Below are 23,249 nucleotides of genomic sequence, written 5' to 3'. Positions count from 1 at the left end.
GGGGAATTCAGAGCAGTTAAATAGTTCATCATTCATGTTCCCATGACAACATGTAACCACTGACTTCAGATAAGAACATCGGATGCTCATTTTAAAAAAAATATTTTGCTATCCAAATAAGCACACCAGCAAAAACCTTACCTTTTTTCATTAAACGCAGCAGTGTTACTCAAACCTTCAGTATGGAATGAGAAGCAGTAAGGTGACTTACTTATTTGTTCACTGCCAAGTTGAAATGCAGCATCTCAGGCCATCAGCCATGACCCGGCTTGCTCCCACGGCTGTGCTGAATGGTTTTCTGAGATAGGGTGACCGTTGGAAAGGAGGGGGTTGGATAACCATAGGACGTCCGTCTCCATCAGCAGGTGGTGAGGTTCCTGCAGGATAATGACAACAAGGCAGGAACATGGAAATCAATGATTACTTGTTACATCATGAAAGAGCTATTATTTAGATTCTCCCTGGGGCCAGTTGATACCTACGTAAGATCCTCTTGACCACTGCCTGGCATGCCACAGGGACTTTATAAAAGTGTTGTGTTCCGGGGCGATTGAGAGAAGGATGTGTTTAGTTCAAGCAATGAGTTTTATTAAGAGAGAGAGTTTGACAGACTGCCGCCTGGCAGGAGACAATCCAGGACCATGTCCACAAGGCGGAGTGACTGTGTGGGGAATGTGGCCTCCCAGTGCATACGGCATCGGGCTTTTATATATCTCAAGTACAGAACACGATAGAAGGCAGCAGCTCATCAATTTGCACATGCGTGTGACATGTAGTGTGGATTACTCATCACGGTGGGTGTCGACCTTTTGCAGAATTCCAGTCATTCCTGGCTGGGATTGTCAACTGGACTTCGGCAGGGTGGTGGAGCCACTTCTGCTCTACCCAACCTAACTCTAAGCACCTGTTGAATACGAGTAAGTTTAAGCCAACCAAAGCTGCTGTTGCTCCCACGAGTGGAGGAAATGATCCCAAACTATTTGGGCCTCATTTTCTTTCCTCAATCCCACGTAAGTTTCAATTCGCGCAAGTTAAGAGACCCAACCCTTCTGGCTGACATTCTTGTTTCTTGCTTTCTTGGGCTTAGCCAGTCCAACATTCTCTTGAGAGCAAACTTGATGCGTGTTGGTTATGTGTGTCCCTGGCACTGTGGCACTCAGTTACTCTTACAATAATACGTGTTGTCTTAACTTCTTAAGGTCCAGAGTTAGAAGACAAAGCCATTAAACAAGTAGGTCATAGAGCCTGGGGTGTGTGAATGGTGGCTCACAGCCCTGCTTCGTCATAGTAGTCCTGCTAAGCTCCAGGCCATCTCCCTGCTTGTTCACCTCCAACCCAGGCCTCCTGTGCCCCTCCTGAGAATTGTGTGGCCGTAGATGGTGGACCAAAACAGAATGTCTGTGCTTAGCAGAGTGGCTCTGTCTCTGTGGCAGATCTACATTTTGAGTTGTTGATCAGGACGTGCTAAAATGAAGTTCAGAGATTTCTGGTTATTTACTCAGTCAAAGCCTTGGTACCTGGAAGTTGTGGTTTTCCTAAAGATCTTGGAATTAGCACACCACACCTGCCCTCCTCTAGCCTATAAGATTATTGTGTTTGTCTTCTTCAGGGTGCAAAATGAAGCCTCAAAAAGGAGCAAATGATGTTTCTTATTTTTAAGATTTATTTATCTTAAAAATTGTAAAAAAAAAAAAGAGGGGGGGTTTATTTATCTTTATTGCAAAGTCATACACAGAGAGGAAGATCTTCTATCCAATGATTAACTCCCCAAGTGGCCACAATGACCTGAGCTGAGCTGAGCTGAAGCCAGGAGCCTCTTGTGGGTCTCCCACATGGGTGCAGGGTCCCAAGGCATTGGGCCATCCTTGCCTGCTTTCCCAGGCCACAGGCAGGGACTTGGCTGGGAAGCAAGGCCACTGGGATTAGAACTGGCACCCATAGGGGATCCTGGTGGGTTCAAGGTGAGGATTTTAGCTACTAGGTCACTGCCCCAGGCCCGCAAATGATATTTTCAATTTATTTGTATCCATGGTCTTCATGGAGCAGAATTAGTGTTCAACAGATGTCATATGTAAAACAATCGTCTTTCTTCTCAATTGCAAATTCTGTATTCCTGGACCCTCTGGAGAGGGTGCTAAAAGATCCATCCCCCAGGGTTTCTGATCAGGACTTCTAGGCTGGGGCTGGAGAAGAGGCCCCTTTAGCCCACACCCGAGACAGCCCGGGTGCATTGCATTCCAGTTTGAATGACGTGTCCCCTGTCAGGCTTTTCCCTCCAAGATAAAGTCAAATGAAGCTCTACATGGCAAGCAATCACAAAGGCCGTCTCCACAACGTGACTTCCTAGTTTCCTGGAGTGCTTGCGAGCAGGGGTAACCAGGGACGCCTATAAAGAATTCAGTCTTGAAGTTCCTTACGGATGTGATAGCCCCCCTTTCACGTGCCCACGTCTCTGCAGTTTGTTAGAGCAGCACAGCTTAGGTGTGACTGTCACCAGGCAGTCTTTTGTGCCTTGGCCCCCTCGGCCAGACTTTTTTCAGAAGGCACAGAGCAGAAAGAGAACTTTATTTGTCACACATGTGTACAAAGAATGTCATTGCCTAGTCTAGGTGCCAAGAGTCAGGGCTTATTGTGTCTGAGGTGTCCTTGGTGCCCTTGACGTGCGTAGGTGAGCCCATGAGTTTTCAAGGTGCCCTTGACATCCATAGATGAGCCTCATGAGTGTTCACAACAAACCTGTGAGGTGCCTGTATTCTTGTCCTGGGTAAACCAAAGCACAGAGATGTTCAGAAACATTTTATAGAGGCCAGCATTGGGACACAATGCGTAAAGCCACTGCCTTTGATGCTGGCATCCTGCATGAATGCCGGTTCGAATCCTGTCTGGTCTGTTTTCTCTTAATGTGCCTGGGAAAGTAGCAGTAGATGAGCAACATGCAGAGGAGATACAGATGGAGTTTTGGGGTTCCTTGCTTCATTGGTATGACTATTTGAAGAGTAAGCCAGTGCATATTGAAAATCTCTAACTTTGTCTTTAAACTTTTAAATTTTTTTCAAAAGATTTTATTTTTATTAGAAAGTCATATAGACAGAGGGGAGGCAAGACAAAAAGGGAGATCTTCTGTCCAATGATTAACTCCTCAAGTGGCCACAATGACCTGAGCTGAGCTGAGCTGAAGCAAGCAGCCCGGAACCTCTTGCGGGTCTCCCATGGCTTTGGGCCATCCTTGGCTGCTTTCCCAGGCCACAAGCAGAGAGCTGGATGGGAAGCAGGGCTGCTACCAGGATTAGAACTCGCGCCCATAGGGGATTCCATCGCCTCACGGAGTCATAATGAAGGATTTTTAACTATGATAATGTTGTCATTATGTGAACTGGCTTCCAATTCTGTCCCTCCCTTGCCCTGTGGTTTTCACTGCCCAGGACTCTCATTTTCTCTGAAAATGACAGCAGACATGGAGGTATAGATGCAACACACCCCAAGGGCATAGCACGCAGAAGACACTCAACAAATCACGATCGGGGGGCAGAGGAAAGGAACATCAGATTCCTTAGCTCCGTGCTGTTGGGGCTGTCCATGCTCTTGCCTTGTTCTGAGCATCAGGAGAACGGGAGCACGTCTGGGGTGCAGAGAGGGGAGAGCTGGGAGTGGTGAGACCATTCACACTCAGTAGTGATGACAGTGATAAGGCGGAAGGGCTACGGAGGCCTCTGCCCATTGGCTTGGAGTTCTGAAGCGGTGTTCAGCAGACACAGGATCTGCAACTGTGACTTCTTCAAAGCTGGAAGAAGACAGAGTTAAGGCATAAAGCCTTCGGGTTACAGCACGCTGCAACTCCATGATGGCCCATGGCAGTGGTGACATAGGATGCACAGGGAGTTAGTTTAGGTCTGCCAATCTGGGAGTGCCTGCAAGCCACCAGCCCCCTGTCTTTCTATCCTCCGATTTATTCAAATGTCCTTTTCTTGGGAATATGTCTGCTTTATCCAGAACCTCTGAGAAATTAGCATGGAAATATGGATAGTGAGCTGCCCATGAAGTCATGTAGTGGCCATATAATTCCCAGCTGGTTTTTCACGCCTAGAAGCACTTCCTCCAGCTTCATAAAAGAGAGAGGTAACTGGGAGGGCTCTTTCTGGCTCTCTCTCTCACTCTCTCTTTCTCTCTCCTAATGTGGTCTGCATTTGGAGGGGCTGACTGGTATTCTGTCTCCCCTCTCCCCAGCCCCTTCTTTTCGTCAAATAATTAGTTTGTCACGCTGTGTGTTCCATTTGTGTCAGTGTTCAGCATGCCTGTGTTTATGTATGACAAGAGCCTGCTGGAGTGAAACCTTGATATTCCCTCACCCACACTGTGGGAGCCAGCCAGGCCTTCTTGCTCCAGCCTGGGTCCCTCCAGCCGTACCCATCCTTTTTGTTAGCCTCTCTCTCCCACACCAGCCCACTCTTCCCCAAAGTTGGAAGGCATTACAGACCTACAATATAGATTTCCATGAGCTGGGCCCCAGGATATGAATGGACAAAAATTAGTATTGGCTTCAGTTGCTATCAGCTCATTTGTTCAAACATTTGCAAGCTTTCTTAGAAAAGCAGAAAAATGTAGCCTTCTGGTCAAGCCTTGATTACATCAGTGCTCCCCAAAAGCAAATCCATATCAAGAGAAAATAGCTTGTACTGTAGAGGCGTGGCCTGCCCTTGGCAACCCAAGCTGTTCAGAGAGCAGGAGTGAAAAGGATAGAAAGGAAACAGGCCTCAAGGACGGGTGGGAAAGACTCGCCAGAGTGGTACAAGGACTGGCCGGATATGTCAGAAATGCAAATTCTCCAAGCTTCTCTTGGCAGGGTGGCTAAGTGTGAATGCCCATGGGTGAATCAAGGGGAACACAGAGATGGCACTCAATTGCAACGGGAGCCACGACATGAAATTGTGTTAGCTGCAGTTGGAAGCACCAAATCTACTCCTTCATGTGCTGTTCAGTGATGCTGGCAGCCCTAGGAAGACGCTGGAGGGCAGGAGTGTGACAGCAAGGATTTGTTCCTTCTAGTTGCTTGTTAGACCCATCTGCACACTGCCGCTGCAGGGGTGACTTGTACAGGTGGCATCAGCTGGTTTTGTGTCTTGCTTCCCCCCACATTCCCACAACCCAGTGCTACTGGGTCTCAGCGGGGCTGCCCCTCCTAGGTTGCCTCACAGCCAGTTCCACAGTCCTTCCAAGAATCGCCCTGCTCAGAGGCAGCTGCTTTGTTCAAGGGAGGGGGGAAAAAAAAGGAAAAGAAGAAACTTCTAAATGGTTAACCTGTGGCCACAACTGCCAGATGTAGGACAACACGGGCTGCCCCTGGCTTCTGAGAGGGACCCTGCTAGACAGCCACTGGTCCCCAAGATCCCTGCAGAACAGTTTAGGGACTCTGGGTCGCAGCCTCATTTTGGGTCGGTTTCTCTGTTTACTCAGTTTTGTCTTTTCTGGTCTCTAATAAGTGGGCTCCCCATCTGCCTGCAATTCATTTCACTGTGGGTGGGCAGGGTACCCCATCCAGGGCAAGGCTGATCTAGTCCCCTGCATGCAGCACTGCCCTCCGAGATGAAGCCTGTCTAGAAATAGACACACAGTGAAGTGGTCCAAAGATATTCAACTGGAAGGGGGGAGGAGGAAAGAGTAGGTGGCAAGTTAACAGGAAGAACATCAGAGTGCGTCTTCGTGAAACATTAAATGGGAGTGAAGCACAAAGGATCAGAAGCCAAGTATCATTAGGGTATAATGACTTCCCTGGAGCTTTTCCATGGACCTCAGCAATGTATCGTCCCCTGAGCCAAGAGGCACAGTAGTACTGAGCCTTCTCTGTCTCCCAAAGTCTTGAAGGGTCAGAGCAGAGGAAACGCTGCCAGGGACTTTATTCAAATGCAACATGAAGTTGCTCCACCAGCAGAGGCCTCCCATGGCCTAGCAGAGAAATGAGCATGCGCTTAGCACCTACACCTGGCAGATGGCACGAGAGAGCCACAAAATGGCCTGTGCTCCCGTTCTATTTGGCAGGTGTTGGGGTGGCAGGTGTTAGAGAGCGGCTGACAGGGACCCAGACTTTATTCTCTCCTGATATCAACCCATGTCTGAGCTAGGCAAGACCAGCTGCAGCACCTCCACTGGCTACTGTACTGGGTGGGGTAGAAGATGGACAATGAGCAAGGTCAAGGCTCGTGGGCCTACACAGCTGCACATGAACTTCCATGCCTGTCATAACACAAGCGTCTTGGAATGTGTCGTTGCTTTGGAATTAAAGTATAACAGGTCCCTTTCACTGTTCCTTTCCTCTGCAGTTCTCCCAGTCTGTCTGATCAGCAGGCTGGTCAGCACAATCAGATTCACATCAATGGCGTATGGGTTGGGAGGCAGAGGTCAACCACACTCTAATATTTAACTATATTACTTAACAAGCAACTAGAAAAATCTCGTTTTAATGTTCAACTTCAAAGGGGGGCCAAGGAAACGACTGGATGATCCCCCAGGACATACTGGGGAAAAACTTTGACGTGCATGAAAAATAAAGTCAAGTGAGGGCTGTATTATCAGAAGTCAGCAACCTTGCTGGCTCCCAGCTCCCTGCAGGCCTGGCTTGGAACCAGGGTGTCAGAAACAAGATAGAGGGAGATGATAGCAGAAGAGAGGATCACGCTGTGAGGTGTTCCCAAGTCACACCAGGCATGCGTCTCCTAATGAATAGAAATTCGGGGAGGTCAGAATGAGGATGAAACATTGTGGGGATACAATTTGCCAGGCTCTTACTGTCAGGTGATTCCGTGCCTCTGACATGCCCATGAACGCTGGCAGGAGTTGACAGTCCTTACTGCGCCCATCAATAGATCAAAGCTCTAAAACATTCCAGATGGCACCTGCCCACTTGCAGACAACAAAGTGTCCTTGCAAAAAGTGCAAACTACGACTGGTCATCAGAATTATTTCAAGAAATATCTTGTCTGCTTAGAAAATGGTGATTAGACCACTACCAAGTTCCAGACTCAGGGCTTAGGGTTGAGGGTTCCAATGTGAAGGGGTGAGGCACACACTCCTCGCTTTGATGGAACCCGTCATCTCTCAGTGACTAGAGACTAATCAGAGAATAATTAAAGCTGTCCTTGTGTTCTGCTGAAAGAATCCAAGGAAGGGTTCCCATTCAACAAATAGGAGAGGGTTGGCTACAGGAAGAGACTGGGGAAGAAAGAGATGAACAGGCCCCCAAAAGACCTGGGGAATGAAAGAGCTGGGCACATTTGAGAAGCTGAGAGCAGCCCCATATGGAAAGGTATGAGGGCTAGAAAAGGCAGACGATGGGGCCAATGCCGAGGGCGCCCAAGGCAGGTCATTGATGGATTTGCAGTGTCACCCTTAGATTAAGTTGGGATGTGACATGGCTCTCCGAGCCTTGTGTCTGTAGGGGCACAAATGGACTAGAAAAGAATGAGAGATGATCCATGGAGGTAACTTAGGACATCTATGTCCTTGTCCAGAAGCAAGATGACAGTGGCTGGAACTGGAATGTCAGTATGTGAAGGAGAGCTATGAGAGGTTATTTCAGAAGCACCTTTTAGGGGAGCCGAGCTGAGGGAAGGAAAGAAGAAGTGAATGAACAAAGCGATAGAGGGATGGAGAAAGAATTGTATCTATGAAACAAGTGGAATCATTTTTTAATAAATAAATTTTAAATATTGAATGCATTTTTAAGTAAGTAACTTTTAAAATAAATTTTTTTAAATTGTTGTTAACATTGTATTATGTGATACAGTTTTATAGGCACTGGGGATTCCCCCCACCCCTCCCATACCCCTCCCCCCATGGTGGATTCCTCCACCCTGTTGCATCACCACAGTTCAAGTTCAGTTGAGATTCGTTCCTTGCAAACACATATCTAGCATAAAGTCCAGCGTCTTATTGTCCAGATAAGTTCAGTGGCCTCTTGGGGAGACCTTCTCTAGTCTGAAGATAGGGCTAACAGAGTAAAGATCCGGTCAGTTAAAAGCCCCAACAAAACCTCAGTATCAATATACAACATTATGGAATTAATTGACATAGTATTGGGTAAACAATATGTTAAAAATAATGCAAGTTCCATTCTTCGAAACATGTGGGTTGAGACAGTATCAATGACAGGTTCAAAAAATAACCAACAACCAAACAAAAATTACAAGTTAAATCAAGGCAAACATGTGGTATCTAACCTTTTGGGATTCGCTCATTTCCCTTAGCATTATAGTTTCCAGTTGGGCCCATTTAGCCACAAAGAACTGCATTTTGTTTTTTTTAATAGCTGAGTAGTATTCCATGGAGTAGATGAACCAAAGCTTTCTTATCCAATCTTCTGTTGATGGACATTTCGGTTGCTTTTTGCAATTACTGATTGTGCTGCTATGAACATAGGGATGCATGTTGGTTTGTCGTGAAACAGGTGTTTTGGATATATTCCTAGGAGTGCTATTGCTGGGTCATATGGTATGCAGATTTTGAGTTGTTTGAGTGTTCTCCAGACTAATTTTTTAAAAAAAATTTGTTTTAAAGAAAGAGAAATGAAGTATCTTTGGCAAAGGTGTGCTGGGAGCAAAATCAACAGAATCTGGAGGCAGAGCATGTTGGGTACAAGACAGCATTAAGAATGCCTGGCAGGGTTTTCATTTACTTATGTAGAAAGACACTTTCATCATCTAATGCTAAGCACAGGAGGAGAGACAGGATGATGGTAAGGCCAGCTTTTTTTTTTTTTTAAAGTTTCCTTGTTTATTTGAGAGGCAAGGAGACAAAGAGAAGGAAATAGTGAAAGAGAGGAAGGAAGGAAGAGACACTGAGACAGCAAATGCACTTACATCTGCTGAGTAACTCCCTAAATACATACAATAGTCAGGGCTGGACTAGACCAAAACTGCAGGTCAGCAACTCGATCCAGTTCTCCATTGCGAGTCCAGCGGAGCCTCAAACACTTCCTAGGGTGGATATTACCAGGAAGCTGGAACAGGAGGTGGAGAGGGACCTTCAACTTGAGCCCAAGCACTAGGACTTTGGATGTGAGCGAAGCAAATGGCAGCTTAACTGTAAGGTCAGATACTTCCCCAAGCTTGAATTCTGACTTGCTCTGAGCTTTCTGACACATTGGGTAGGCACCGGAAGACAAGGGCCTTGAGTAAGTGTTGGAAAGATACAGACTTTTCTGATAAGGATCCGCAACATGAAATGTTTCACACTGCATACAAACACCCACACATGAACACACACCAGAAACAAACATTCTTCTGAAGAGTCCTAGCTCTCCACGATGTTCATGGAGATCTTCTGTTCTCTCTTCTGGCCCTATTCACAACCTTCTACATGGATTCCCTGGCCTATCAATTGGGTTGTCATCCACAAAATGGAGCCTAAGAAGAAAAGGCACCAGCAGCCTTCCCTTTTATTCCATTGATCTGGGCCTGTCAACACGGTCAAGTCCAGACTAAGCGCACGGGCAAGGGGCACAGAGTGTCTATGGCTGACACGGGCCGAACAGCAGCTTCACCCAGCAGGCTCAGAGAGGCAGCCTGAGCACATACCAAGGCAAACTCCTACACAGTAAGGCTTTAATAATAAGAAAGGGTCTGGCATTCTTGCGGAAGAGAAGCTGTTGTCTCAGGAATACAGCTGATCCGTCATCCAGAGGGCTTGGTTTTTTCTAAAATTAATTTCTTTTTATTGGAAAGTCATCTTTACAGAGAGAAGGAGAGACAGAATATGAAAGTATTCAAGAACTAAGGGATGTTATTAAAAGACAAATTATAAGAGTTATGGGAGTTCCAGAAGGTGCAGAAAGAGAAGCTGGGTTTAAAGATGTATTCAAGGGGCCCGGCAGTGTGACCTAGTGGCTAAAGCCCTTGCCTTGAACGTGCTGGGATCCCATATGGGCACTGGTTCTAATCCCATCCAGCTCCCTGCTTGTGGCCTGGGAAAAGAGTCGAGAACAGCCCAAAGCCTTGGGACCCTGCACCCATGTGGGAGACCTGGAGGAAGTTCCTGGTTCCCGGCTTTGGATTGGTGCAGCACCAGCTGTTGCACTCACTTGGGGAGTGAATCATCAGACGGAAGATCTTCCTCTCTGTCTCTCCTCCCCTCTGTATATTTGACTTTGTAATAAAAAAACAAATAAATCTTCAAAAAAGAGATGTATTCAATGAAATAATAAATGAAAACTTCCTTAATATGGAGATAGAGTTGGGAAACAAAATGCAGGAGAGACACAGAACCCCTAGCAAGTTTGGCCAAAGGCGATCTTCACTGTGACACATGATAATCAAGCTCTCTTCAGTCAGAAGGAAAAAATCCTTAAATATGAACCTGAAAAAATTAACATTTAGAAGAAGCCCCAATCAGACTCACAGCTGATCTCTCACAGAAAATTCTACAGGCCAGAAGAAAATGGAGTGACATACTCTACATTTTAAAGGGGAAAAACTGTTCAGCCTGGAATGACATATCCGGTAAACCTTTCCTTTGTCTTTAAAAATGATAGAAAATTTTTCCAGGGTAAAGAAAATCTCAAAGAATTCATCTCTTTCAGACCAACCCTACAAATGATGCTTAAAGATGTTCTCTTGACAGAGAAAAGGGATAGCACCTATGAAAACCAAAGGCAAATGTGGAGAACACCCCAATCCCCAATACAATGACAAAAGAAGATTAAATCAACAATAAAAAGCCCATTGCTAAAATGAGAGGACCAAATGACTACCTATCCATATTAACCCTGAATGTAAATGGCTTAAACTCATCAATCAAATGTCATGGATTAGCTGACTGGATCGAAAACGAAACCTGTTTGCCTACAGGAGACACACCTCACTAACAAAGATAGGTGGAAACGGTCAAAAAATGGGAAAAGATATTCCAAGGATAATGGAAAGGAAAAGTGAGCTGGCAAAGTCATTCTTACATCAGATAAGACAGACTTTGAGATGAAGGAGGATACCACATGATGATCAAAGGATCCATTCAGCAAGAAAGAGATCACCATAAGAATTACATAAGCACCAAATGCCAGGGCACCTAGCTTTGTGGAACAAAAATTAATGGACTTAAAGGAAGAAATAGACTTCAATACAGTAATAGTGGTGGACCTTAGTGCCCCATGAACATCAATGGACAGATTGACAGGATGGAAACTCAGCAAGGACACAGAGTTCACCCAGACACTAGCGAAAATGGACTTAAGTGATAGCTACAGAACCTTTCATCCTACAGACCAAGAATATTTTTTTTTAATCACTACTACATGGAACTTTCTCCAGGATTGGCCACGTTATAGGCCACAAAACAAGCTTCACATGGGTTTCTGACTCTCCCAGCCATGTGGCTGTGGCTGAGGGAATCTGTGCTAGGCGGAAACACATATGAAAACACAAGGGACCACAAATAGCCAAAGCTATCCTGAAGGATAAAAATCAAGCTGGAGGAATCACAATTTCAGACCTCAAAACATACTGCAGAACAGTGGTCATCAAAGCAGTCTGGCACTGGCACAGAAACAGACAAGATCAGTGGAACAGAATAAAAACACCAGAAGGGAGCCCACGTATGCATGGCCGTCTAATCTTCGACAAGAATATAGAAAACAACCCAGGGAAAAGGTTGGTCGCTTGAACAAACGATGTTGCAGCAGTTGGATAGCAGCCTGCAGAGGTAAGATGTAAGACCCAAAACTGTCTCCTTATACACAATTCAACTCTAATTGGATGAAGGGCCTAACTCTGCATCCAGAAACCATCAAACTATTAGAGGAAAACATCGGAAGCACTTTGCAAGACATAAACATTGGTAAAGGCTTCTTAGAGAAGTCACCAGAAGCACAGGCAGTCAAAGCCAACGTAAACCAATGGGACTACATCACACTAAGAAACTTCTGTACAGCAAAGGAAATGAGCAACAAAGTAAAAAAGCAACCAACAGAATGGGAGAAGATCTTTGTACACTACACAACAGAGAGGGGACTCATATCTAGGGTTTGCAAAGAGCTTCAGAAACCCAGTGGCAGCAAAACGAGCCACCCTGCTAAGAAATGGGCAAAGGAAATGAGCAGACATTTTTCCAAAGAACAAACTGAAATGGCTAATAGACATACGGAAAATGCTCAGGCTCCCTAGCTATCGGGGAAATACAACAGGAAAGCGCATTGAGGTTCCACCTAACTCCAGTGAGGTTGACCTACGTTTAGAACTCTATTAACAACACCTGCTGGCATGGATGTGGGCAGAAGGGTACTCTCCCCTCACTGCTGATAGGAGTGTAGGTTAATACAGCCACTGTGCAAGTCAGTACAGCAAAGACTAAGAGAATTGAAAATTGATCTAACTTGAGACTCAGCTATCCCAATTCTGGGAATATATCCAAAGAAATGAAATCTGCATATGAGAAAAGAATCTGTAATCCCATATTTATGGCAGCACAATCTACAAGAGCAAAGACATGGAAACAACCTGGAAGTCCATCAAAAGAGGAGTGGATAAAGAATCAATAATAGATCACTCCACGGAATACTGCTCAGCCACTAGAAAGAATGAAATTCTACCATTTGCCACCAAAAGGTCCCAACTAGAGACCATTGTGCTCAGTGAAATAAGCCAATCCCCAAAGGACAAATATCTTATTATCTCTCTGATATAAGGCAGCCTACAAGATCATCTTGAGGAACTGTACAATAGAGACTATGCTATTGAGATGTCAAGATACAAAGCTGTATGCATCTCCACTTCCAATCAAAGATGGACTCCCAGTAAGACTGTTAAATACATCTTGACAATTGGATGCTGGACTTTCTGCCATTGTCCATACCTACAATGTCAGGATACACTTAAATAGCACAATGACAGACTTACAACTGTTTTATAAATGCCCTATTATTGTAATAAAATAGGGAAAATCAATGGGAAGAGGAGATCTGGGAAGGGGGATGGGAAGTCCCAGAGCCTTTGGAACTGTATAATAAAATAACCAAATTTATTTTAAAAAGAAAAAAGAAAGAAAAATGGTCATAGGATAAAATTAAACAAAATAGTCATAGGATACCATAAATAAACAAATGTTGCATTCCTTTTCACTGTATTTTGAGAGTCTCAGAGACAGGTGGAGAGGGACAGAGTATGGGCTCCACCGGTTTACTCCCCACGTCTGCAAAGGCCAGGTCTCAGCCAGCCAAAGTCAGAGGTGCGGACCACCATTCTCGTCCCTCTGCTAAACGGCAAGAACCCAATCATGTGAGCCACGACCCCTGCCTCTCCCACAGGGCCTGCAACAGCGGGAAGCTGTGATCAGGAGTCAAGAGGGTCTCAGACTCAAGCACTGATCTAAAAGGCAAGCAGAGTAGGAGCTGAACTGCCAAGTGTAAGCCTGGCTCCTCTCTCCTCTTTTTATTTTAAGGAAAATAAAAGTGTCTGGTTCAAAAGTATTTGGAGATTACCTCTTGGAGTATAGCACATGTACAAGTGATTTTGAAAGAAGAAAAACTATTAAAATGGCTTTAGCTAGTCTCATCAAGGAAAAAACAGTAGCCAGAACATTAATTTTAAGAGCGAACATAGGACAATGAAATGGTTAATAAAGAAAAGGTAACCTTTAAATCTCCAGAATCATTTTGAAAGTATCAAAATGTATTCATCTGAGCAATTGAAGCAAGTAGCCAGAGTTTGGGCATAGGGATAAAGGTGCTATGGACAATGGTTTGTGTTCTGGCTGTTCCCGGCCTTGGTGTTCATTTTGGGAGTGAACCAGCAATAGAAGATTCTCCCTCTGTGTGTGTGTGTGTGTGTGTGTGTCTGTGTGTGTGTGTGCATGTGCGCGTGCACACATGGTCCACGTCTCTCCAGGAAGAATACTGCTGGCACTCTAAAGCTGAAAGAAAGTCTTAGCCCTGCCATTGGGTAGCAAGTTAAGCCACCTTCTACAGCAGCAGCGTTCCAAATGCCAGCAGCTCCACTTAAAATCCAACTCCCTGCTAATATGCCTGGGAAATCAAGAGAGGATGGCTTCAGTTCTTGGGTTCTCCGGAACCAGTGTGGGAGACTAGACTGAAGCTGTGGACTTGGTCCTTGACTCCTGCCTTTGGCCTCACCCAGCCCTGGCTGTCGTGCTCATTTGGAAAATGAATCAATGAATAGAAAGTCTCTTTCTCTTTACCACTAACTTTTAAATAATAAAAACAAATCTTTAGTTAAGAAAAAGAAAGTGCCGGGGTTGCCATGGTGGTGCATCAGGCTAATCACCTGCCCTGTGGCGTTGGCATCCCATATAGGCAGCAGTTCAAGTCCCAGCTCCTCCACCTCAATCTAGCTCCCTGCTTACGGCCTGGGAAATCAGCAGGAGATGGTTCAAGTCCTTGGGCCCCTGCACCCACAAAGGAGACATGGAAGAAGCTTTTGGCTCCTGGCTTCAGATCAGCTCAGCTTCAGTCATTGCGGCCATTTGGGTAGTGAACCAGCAGACAGGAGAGCTTTATTTCTGTCTCATTCTGTAAATCTAACTTTCCAATAAAATAATTAAATTTTTTTTAAATGCTCAGCCAATGTCTCTAGTGACTTGTGAGAGGCCCAGATGGGCTAGACTGGAGAGCCCTTGCACCCACTCCAGCTGTGCTCCCCACACACCTGCACCAAGCAGCTGTAGGAGAGCATCAGAACCACACCCGGACTCTGCTGGGTTGCCAGAAGGCCAGGGAGAAGGAGGGCTGCAAAGCCTGCACAGCTGGACAAAGTGCGCCAGGGGAGAGCTGGGAGTTCACCTTGAGGCCACAAGCTTAGTGACAACCGATATTAGAGAGAGGGTGCTTCACTGAGCAAGTCGGCATCCCCAGGTCAGCACCCTCAGGGTTGGGCTTGAGACTACTGTGGAACAGCCTAGCACCAGCCAACAAGCACCGTGGGCCAGGTCCCCAAGAAGTTGCTGTGCTGCTGAGAACGTGGGCACAAAGGATTGCTAACGCTCTGTGCATGGTGCAAAGTAGAGGAGGAATATGAGGCCAAACCCTGTACCAAGTCAGTCCTCAGACAGCTGGATCACGGGCCAGAATGACTGCTCTAAAGTCTGACCTACCTTGATGACTACATTTTTCCGGCACCCTCCCCTCATCTTGTGGCTGAGAGTCTCTCAAGCCCCTTAGGCCTTGCCTTGTTTCAAGTTCTCTGTCCTAGATCTACAACCCCTTCCCAGGCTGCTCCAAAGCCAGTGTTTCTCACCTTGCCATGCATATTTTTTTTTTCAGAAGGCATTTGTCATTTGCCAACCTGGGAAAACAAATATCCCTTCAATTACATTTTTTTGGGGGGAATTGGGGAGTGAAGTGTGGCCTGGGAGTAAAGGTTGCAAAACCAAACACAGGAGGAGGAGGAGGAAGTGTTCCGTGTTCAGTGATCCAGCAAGTGTGAAAGGTTAATCCCGCAGGCACTCAGTAATCGGCACCATAAAATCAGACAGGACTGGTATTACACAAATACTCGCCCTCCTCCCCCCACCAGGCCTGACTTCCTCAACCAACCAGAACGACCTTCTGTGACCTGGCCAGCCTGCCTCACCTCCTGGCCCCACATCCCAGTCCTTAGCCACGCTTTTCCAAACCACCAGCTTCCTTCCAAAGTCCCCCAAGGAGTTCTGGGTCCGAAACACTGACTCTTCCTGTTTGTTTGTTTTTTTTTTTCAGATAAGGGTGCCAGCTCCTGTGCCCAGTAACCCGAAACCGGGGTACAGAGGGCTCTGAAGAGTTTCAAGGCCATCGTGTTCCAGCACAGACAATAAGGGAGACAGGTGATGCTTCAGGGGACCCTCTGGCATGAATGGGATAGCCCACACGGTGCCTGTACTCAATGTTCAGAACAGAGCTCCGGGGTGTGTCATGCCCCAAGGAACATGATGTTGAAAGAACCACTACAGTTTACAATGACTCGGCTGGTGCCCCAGTAACATGTCGCTGTCGGCTGTCACATCAGACACTCCTGTTGGCAAATTCTCCAGAATGATTAGAACAAGTGAATAGACTGATTTAAACGGAGGCATCATTCCCTCTTGGGACCAGTACTAAGAGGACTTGGTTTCCCACTGAGTCTCCCAGTTTTTCTTTCTAGGGAGGAGAGCCATCGTCTCCCAGGCCATTCCCCTGGCCCCTCAGCCTCGTGCTGTCCCTGTCAATTCAGTCCTTCTCTCTGTCCTACAGTCCTCAGCCCTCTGGTGGCCCTCACTCTTCTCCTCGGGGCTGGATAATGGCAAGGTGGAAAAGGGCAGGGAGGTCAGCCTAAACGAAGGGGCGGATCCAGAGGATGGCAGAAAATCTGGGACAGCTCAGACACTGCATCCTGAAGGTGTTAAATAGCTACCCTGCCTTTGCCTTCTGTCATCAAAACAGCCATTCTACTGGATTTCTTGGGCTTTTTTCAGAATGGCTGAAGAACAGGGTGTGTGTCTCTTCTCTTGCTATGTCACTAGTGTTACTATGAATAAAATCTATGTGTTACATATACGTATATATATATATATACACATACATGATTTTTTTTTAAAGTGGAAAAAGGGAATATCACCTCCAAATAACAAGGCAACCACAAACAGCAAGGTTTCCTAAAACCACAAGTCACTGGCTGTCCTTGTCCTTAGTCATCTTGGAGGCTTACGAAGCAATGAGTCAACGTGGAGGCCCAAGACTTGGCAAAAACAGTTACAAGTATTAGTTAACCACATATTTAGTGAGCTTCATTCATATTGCTTTTTTTTTCAGGATTTATTTAATTTTTTTTTTAAATTGGAAAGTCCATCTTCCGTCTGATGGTTCACTCCCCGAATGGCCACAATGGCCGGAGATGAGCTGATCCAAAGCCAGGAGCCTGGAGCCTCTTCTGTGTCTCCCACATGGGTGCAGGATCCCAAGCCTTTGGGCCAACTTGATTGGCTTCCCAGGCCTCACACAAGGAGCTGGATGGGAGGTAGAGCCTCTAGGATTAGAACTGGTGACCATACGGGATCCCCGTGCATGCAAGGCAAGGACTTTAGCTGCTAGGCTACTGCGACAGGCCCCATTCATATTTCTCAATCACCATGAAGGAGGTATGATTCTCAATACTTCATATTTCTGTATTTTCCCTATGTCCCATTTTACTTTACTCATATTTTTGCGTCACCTATGTCTTTCCCCTTGAAGATCCATCTCATACAAAATATACTTTGAATACCCTGACCCCAGAAAATTCTTCTTGCTTTATGTAAATTTTATGGGAAGGAACTGCATCCCTCCATTCTCTTTCCTGCCAGTTTCTTGTTTTCCCACGTCACTATCCAATTTCTCACCAAAAAAATCACCAGACCTTCAGCAACACTGCTCCGGAATGGCAGGTTTTTGGAGGGGAAAAATATGTTTGAAAAACGCATAATATCCTTTAGTGGTTTTTGTCTCCATCACCATTTCTTCACTAGAACAAACATTTAAAAGATGCTATTTAGAAAGGAAAGAGGTGGGCCCACCACAGTAACCTAGCAGCTAAAATCCTCACCTTGCATACACCAGGGTTCCATATGGGCACCTGTTCATGTCCTGGCTGCCCTGCTTCCCATCCAATTCTCTGCTTGTGTTCTGGGAAAGTGGTTGAGGATGACCCAAAGCTTTGGGATCCTGTAACCACGTGGAAGATCTACAAGAGGCCCCGGGCTCCTGGCTTCAGATCGGCTCAGCTCCAGCCACTGTGGCTATTTGAGAAGTGAATCATCGGATGGAAGATTTTCCTCTTTGTCTCTCCCCTTCTCTGTATATCTGATTTTCCAATTAAAAAATAAATAAATAAATAAAGAGGTACAGTTTGTTCATGGCATTGGAGGTCCACAGTCCATTCTGGAGCAGTGCCTGTTGGTGGAACAGCTGACGAGGCTGGAATGTGGCAGTGGTGGAGATGTGTGGAGAGACAATTCATGCAGTGAACCAGGGAGCAGAGAGAGAATGGCCAAGCCCACTCCAGCTTCTAGAAGCAGCCCTCTCCTAAAAGCATCCCGCAATGTCCTCCCACCAGGCTTACCACCTAAACACCATAACTGGATCGAGTTTCTCTACACTCCTAGCACCGCTAAACCTTGGCTTAGGAGTTTTGACATCTTCGTGGGTTAGGGGATCAAATCCTGCACCAATCCCAGCAGGATTGGAGGAAGAGACCCTCATTTGCATATATGATCTGTCATCCCAAGAACTATGTCTGATGGATCATAATCTTTAATCTGTTTTATCTCCCTGTTTCAATCTAAAACAAAGAAACCCAATTCTGTGGACGTGCAGTGTTCATGAGGCTCACGTTTCTCCCTAATCTACATCTTATTCATAGTTCTGGACTTACGCCATGCACTTGTTCGTGGGAGGAAACTGCTAGCACAAATTGCTAGTTCTCCATTGGGGAACCTGGATCTTGTAGCACTGATGAGAACAACCGTGGTGAGGACAATATAGCTCATTCTGATAGGACACTTTCTTTGCACCAGGACAGATTTTTTAAGTTGCTTTTGATGTCCAACAAGTGCTTGCAAATCTTAGCACACTTGTCTTATGTCACAGTTTCTGTGAGTCAGGAATGCGGTCATGACATCTACTTTAGAGTTGGTTGACTGATGTGTCACTTGCAGGTAGAGTCACCTCAAGGCTCAGCTGGCCCAGCCCACATTCACATGGTCATTGGCAGAGGGCGGACCCACGTGGACTGATGGGCCAAGGGCCTTGATTCCTCATTGACTCTTGCCTTCAAGTTCCTTCCCCGAGAGGCCCCTCTACTAAGGTGGCTTCCTTCTTCAAAAGGGGTAAGTCCACAGTACAGCTGAGAAAGTCTTTCAGAGTCACAGTCTTCTGGAAACATACCATGCATGGAACAAAAAAGTCTCCAGGTTTAGACCATACCCAAAGGGAGGGTATTGCTTACTCTGGGACACAGAGCCCAGAAGGAAGAGAGCACTGAAGGTCCGTTCAAAGATTGGCCTCCCTTCAGACCAACTGGGCAAAGAGAGAGCAAAGGCTGTAACACTGCAAAGACAATATCAAGACAGTGCAAGCAGATCAGACTCAGGATTGGAGCTACTCGTTAGCTAATTATCAGAGCTATTATTAGAGCCATTTTTCGGGCTATGGGGTGCAATGGTGAAATACCTTCTATCATTTTGAGCCACTGTGTCTTCCTCTCTCCTCACCCCAATATAAAGCTTAAGGAGATGGTGGACCTGAGGCTAAGGCTGTACATGGACCTACTAGAGAAGGAGTCCGTGGGAAATAAATGCAAGGGAATATCAAGGCAGAAGAGAAGCAAGGAGGAACAGGAGGTCAGCTCTGGGCATCTGTGACTTTCCAGGGGGCCAGCCAAGGCACTGAATAATCACAGGAGGGATCAGGGCCTGAGCCAGATCTGAGAAAAGGATCATCACCCAAAGACAGTTAGAACGAAGGAAATCTAGACAAAGAACAAATCACTGATTCCAGGGGGGGGAAAAAGTAACTACCATTAGAAACAAGTTTTATATGAGAGCTATAAAGAACACAGGGTTGTGAGAAAGGAAAGAGCGTTTGGACAGCATCTATTATAATAAATTGCAATTATCGTGCATTTTGTTAGGAGGGAAGATTCCAGGACTTAATGGAGCCTCTGCTCTGCCAGTGTTGTTCTGTGGCCCTCGTGTGTGTGTGTGTGTGTGTGTGTGTGTGTGTGTGTGTGTGTGACTTGTTTCTGTTTTGCAAGGAGGGAGTAACACACTTCGGGGATGCTCTCATATCAGATGCTTATGGCTGCATCAAAGACCTACGCGTTAATCAGAGGTGAGCCCAGGATGACAGCATTTTTGCAGGAAGTATTCAAAAGAAGAATCAGAGAGCTAAAGTCCTCATTTCACCATCTCTGACAAGCCCAGAGACCTCCCCCAGATTCCCAAGGCTTTCTGTCTCCGGAAGATCTCTCCTCTGGCACCCACCATCCCTTCCCAATAGCAGATTCATGCTGGAGGCCAGGTGAACTTGCTGACAGCCTTGACAAAATGTTTTCTTAGTAGAAGGACAAGGGAGAGGGACAGGAAAGGGTTCATTGCCAGATCCCCCATGTGGCCTCCTTATTTATCTTTTAGTAGGAAATTACCCATTTGAGGATCAAGAGAGTCATGCCCTTTTTGTCAATGTTTAAGGATCTCCCTTCTAATAACTGGAGCAGCTGAGGAATGCTACCCAGCTCAGCACAGCAAAAACAGTTCCAAAGAGCCAGGAAGCAATTTTCAGGTTAACCTTCCAAGGAGATTGCAATAACTTTCAATGGTTAAAAAATAGCTTCTAGACGCCTCCTTGAGTTACTTGTGCAAAGGGCAGCTGGTCCCAGAGCATATAAAGCTGGTTAGCGGATGCATTTGCTTCAAGGAAGCGGAAAGCCAGGGAGGGGCAAGGTCAAGGGCTGGGTACCCAAGAAGCAGGGATGCGAAACAGAACTGGGCTACTCCTGGGAGTCTTTGTGCTCCTCACGGGTTTCTTGATGATCTGCCTGGGAGCCTTCTTCATTTCTTCAGGCTCCGTATTCAGCTGCTGGGGAAGCCAGATCCTGGCCTATTTGCTCCTGCCTCTGGGATTTGGGGTCCTCCTGAGTGGAATTTTCTGGAGCACCTACCACCAAGCAAGCAAAAGCAAAGGGGTGTTCAGCCATGTGCTTGGACAACACCTTGTTCAGGGGGCCCCCTCCCTGGTCACAGTGGACAGGTACGTGCTGGGAGCCCGAGGGCTTGCAAGAGCTGAGATGGGATGAGCTGTGAAAGGCTAAATGATGCTTGGCGCTGGCTTAGAGCTACTTGCATGTGTGGCAGGGTGCCCCATCTAGCAGTGGAGCTGTGTGGTTGGAGACACTCACAGTATCAGCCAGCCAAAAAATGGTGTCGACTTTGAAGAAAACTGGCAAGTAGGAGGAACATGCTCAGAGAACCGCCTCAACAACCCAAGTGAAAACCCGCCTAAGGCCACAGCACAGGCCAGCTCATGTTCTATTCTGATAGCAGGCATTAATTAGAGTCAAGTGATGGTTAGCACTTTTCCATAAATTGACTACCACATTGTAAGAAAAAAGAAGTTCCAAAGCAAATTCTACCGTGTAATAAACGAATAAGCAGCTACCAAAACTGCCCTACCACCTCTGCGATTTCAGTGTAGCATCCGTTCAGGTGTTCTGATCTTGTCTTGTTTGAAAAATCCAAGCAAGACTGGGTGATGGTATTCTAGAGGTAAGGTTGAATTCAAGCTTTCATCTTCATGAAAGTGACAGAAAGTTCTAGAAGAGGCTGCGCAACTGAGGTATATTATATATGAATAGATTTGATGCCACGGAACTATTCCCTTAGAAGTAGTAACTTTTATGTTATGTATTTTGTTGTCAGGAATAAAAGGCTCATTTAACTGTATCATCTGTATCAGGCAGTAAGACTTGAGTCAGCCTTGGTTAGACACAGAACCATTTTAACAAGTAAGTCGCATTAATGTTTACTAGGCTAATTAGCAAGGTGTTTAGCCTTGCGTCAATATTAAGGTGTCTGAAATAATTGCAGAAGCTGCTTCTAGAATGATTGCTTGTCTAATATATAAAATTGTGACTATAGACATAGATAGTTTAAATATAATCGTATATGGTATAATCTGATGAGATTATGTGACTTATTTGTATGTACATATGCATTATGTGTATATGATATATATAATATGATATATCATATATATGATATGTGATGATATAATACATGATATGAGATGAGATATCTAATATGGCAAATGATAACTGCTAGAGTATGCCATCCTAATAAAGTTAGCTGAAGGCCTTTGGGGTATAACTTAAATTCACCTGCACATGCATAATAAAACTGTGCTAAATATCAGAAATACAGTATGAACATCAGGATACCCATTTTATCAACTCTGCTCGCTTCATCCAACAGCCGCTCAACCCACTCAGAATAACAAGGAAGCCAGGCTGGGCAGTTGCATTTGCACTCAACATGGGCCCCTGAATAACAGCTCCAAGCCAAACTGGGCCTGCACCAGTAAAACATGGCACTGGTAATATGAATGGCAGCAAGAGAAAGCTGGGAATGGAGAGGCAGAGGGGGCTTGGAGCAGGTGGCAGTTGGCTTTGGCCTTGGCAATCTTTGGAAGGGAGCTAAGGCCGCAAGAGGCAGCTCCTGCTTTGTCTTGGTTACACGCCATAAACAGTCTCTGTGGGCAACAGAAGGAGTCCTTCTGTGTTCACCCTGCCTCTTCTGTGCTCCCCCTGCCTCTTTTCCTCACCTCCAAATCACTTCTGATACCACTCATGAGGGAGAGGCTACCGGGATTTAACAACCAGTGATGCTGGGCATGACCAAAAGTATGTTCTATCATCCTTGGCATGAATGCCCTCCTTTAGCCCCTGGTCTACTGGCAAGCAAGCAAGGAAAGGGCTACAAACCGCACCTTGCACCAAGCGGCCAGTTGCCAGAGCTTGAGAAATATATGTTGTCTTTGAAACCAATCAGGAGTTGTGAGATGAGCGGCGGGAAAGAGTGGAGGCATCTGGTATACCTCAGGGGTCTGCACGCCGGTTCTCATGCATCATCTCCTAAGACACAAGAAATGCAATGGAACGGAAGGTGACCATGCCAGTGGGTGCAAATGGGAGGAGTGCTGGGCAGAAACGCTGTCCACACACGCAGCCCTCCTGGCTCTGATATTAAACTGTCACGTATCCAAGGGTGGATGAGCAACACAACTGGGATAGCTTAGCTCAGAATAACGCAAGTGCAAAAGAGTACGGAGAGGGATGATAAGGAGGTTTTGCTTTAGCAGCAACAACAACAAAAAACAAACAAACAAACAAAAGTGTGTGTGTTTGTGGCATTTTGTCCCTCAGGCCAGACTTTTACCCTCCGGCTTACGCAGAGAGTGCCAACACAGAGAAGTGGAACCATTCCACGGATGCAGAGGTCTCGCGCGGCCCCCCACCGCAGTACACAGAGAGCAGCCTTGAGTTCGTGCGTGAGAATGAGGTCCACGCAGAGGCCCCCCCGGCCTACGAGGAGCCCAGACCAGCCTGGTCGCAGTCGCTGCAAAGCCTGAGTGCAACGCCAGGCCACTCGCGGACCACGGTCACCAGACAGACGCCTGCTCTCTCGGGAGAAGCCTGCTGAAGGGTGCGGCTAGGAGGGCATTCCCAATCCTCCCAATGCAGGCTCAGGCGAGCCTGGGCATCCCGGAGATG

The 23,249-nt window shown here is 46.2% G+C and overlaps 1 protein-coding gene across 1 annotated transcript; it reads left to right on the top strand.

Moving 5' to 3' along the window:
* Positions 1–20,453: 20,453 nt before the first annotated feature.
* Positions 20,454–23,178, top strand: TMEM252 (transmembrane protein 252). The gene is made up of 2 exons (XM_040988760.1): positions 20,454–20,731; positions 22,902–23,178. Exons 1-2 carry the CDS (start codon positions 20,454–20,456, stop codon positions 23,176–23,178), a joined length of 555 nt encoding a protein of 184 aa, XP_040844694.1.
* Positions 23,179–23,249: the final 71 nt, after the last annotated feature.

This window comes from Ochotona curzoniae, unplaced genomic scaffold (assembly GCF_017591425.1).
Source record: "Ochotona curzoniae isolate NIBS_2020 unplaced genomic scaffold, NIBS_Ocur_1.0 contig_50, whole genome shotgun sequence".
In the NCBI taxonomy this organism is placed as follows: Eukaryota; Metazoa; Chordata; class Mammalia; order Lagomorpha; family Ochotonidae; genus Ochotona; species Ochotona curzoniae.
The sequence above is the reverse complement of the archived record's forward strand: the minus strand, read 5'-3'. Positions and strand labels throughout refer to the sequence as shown.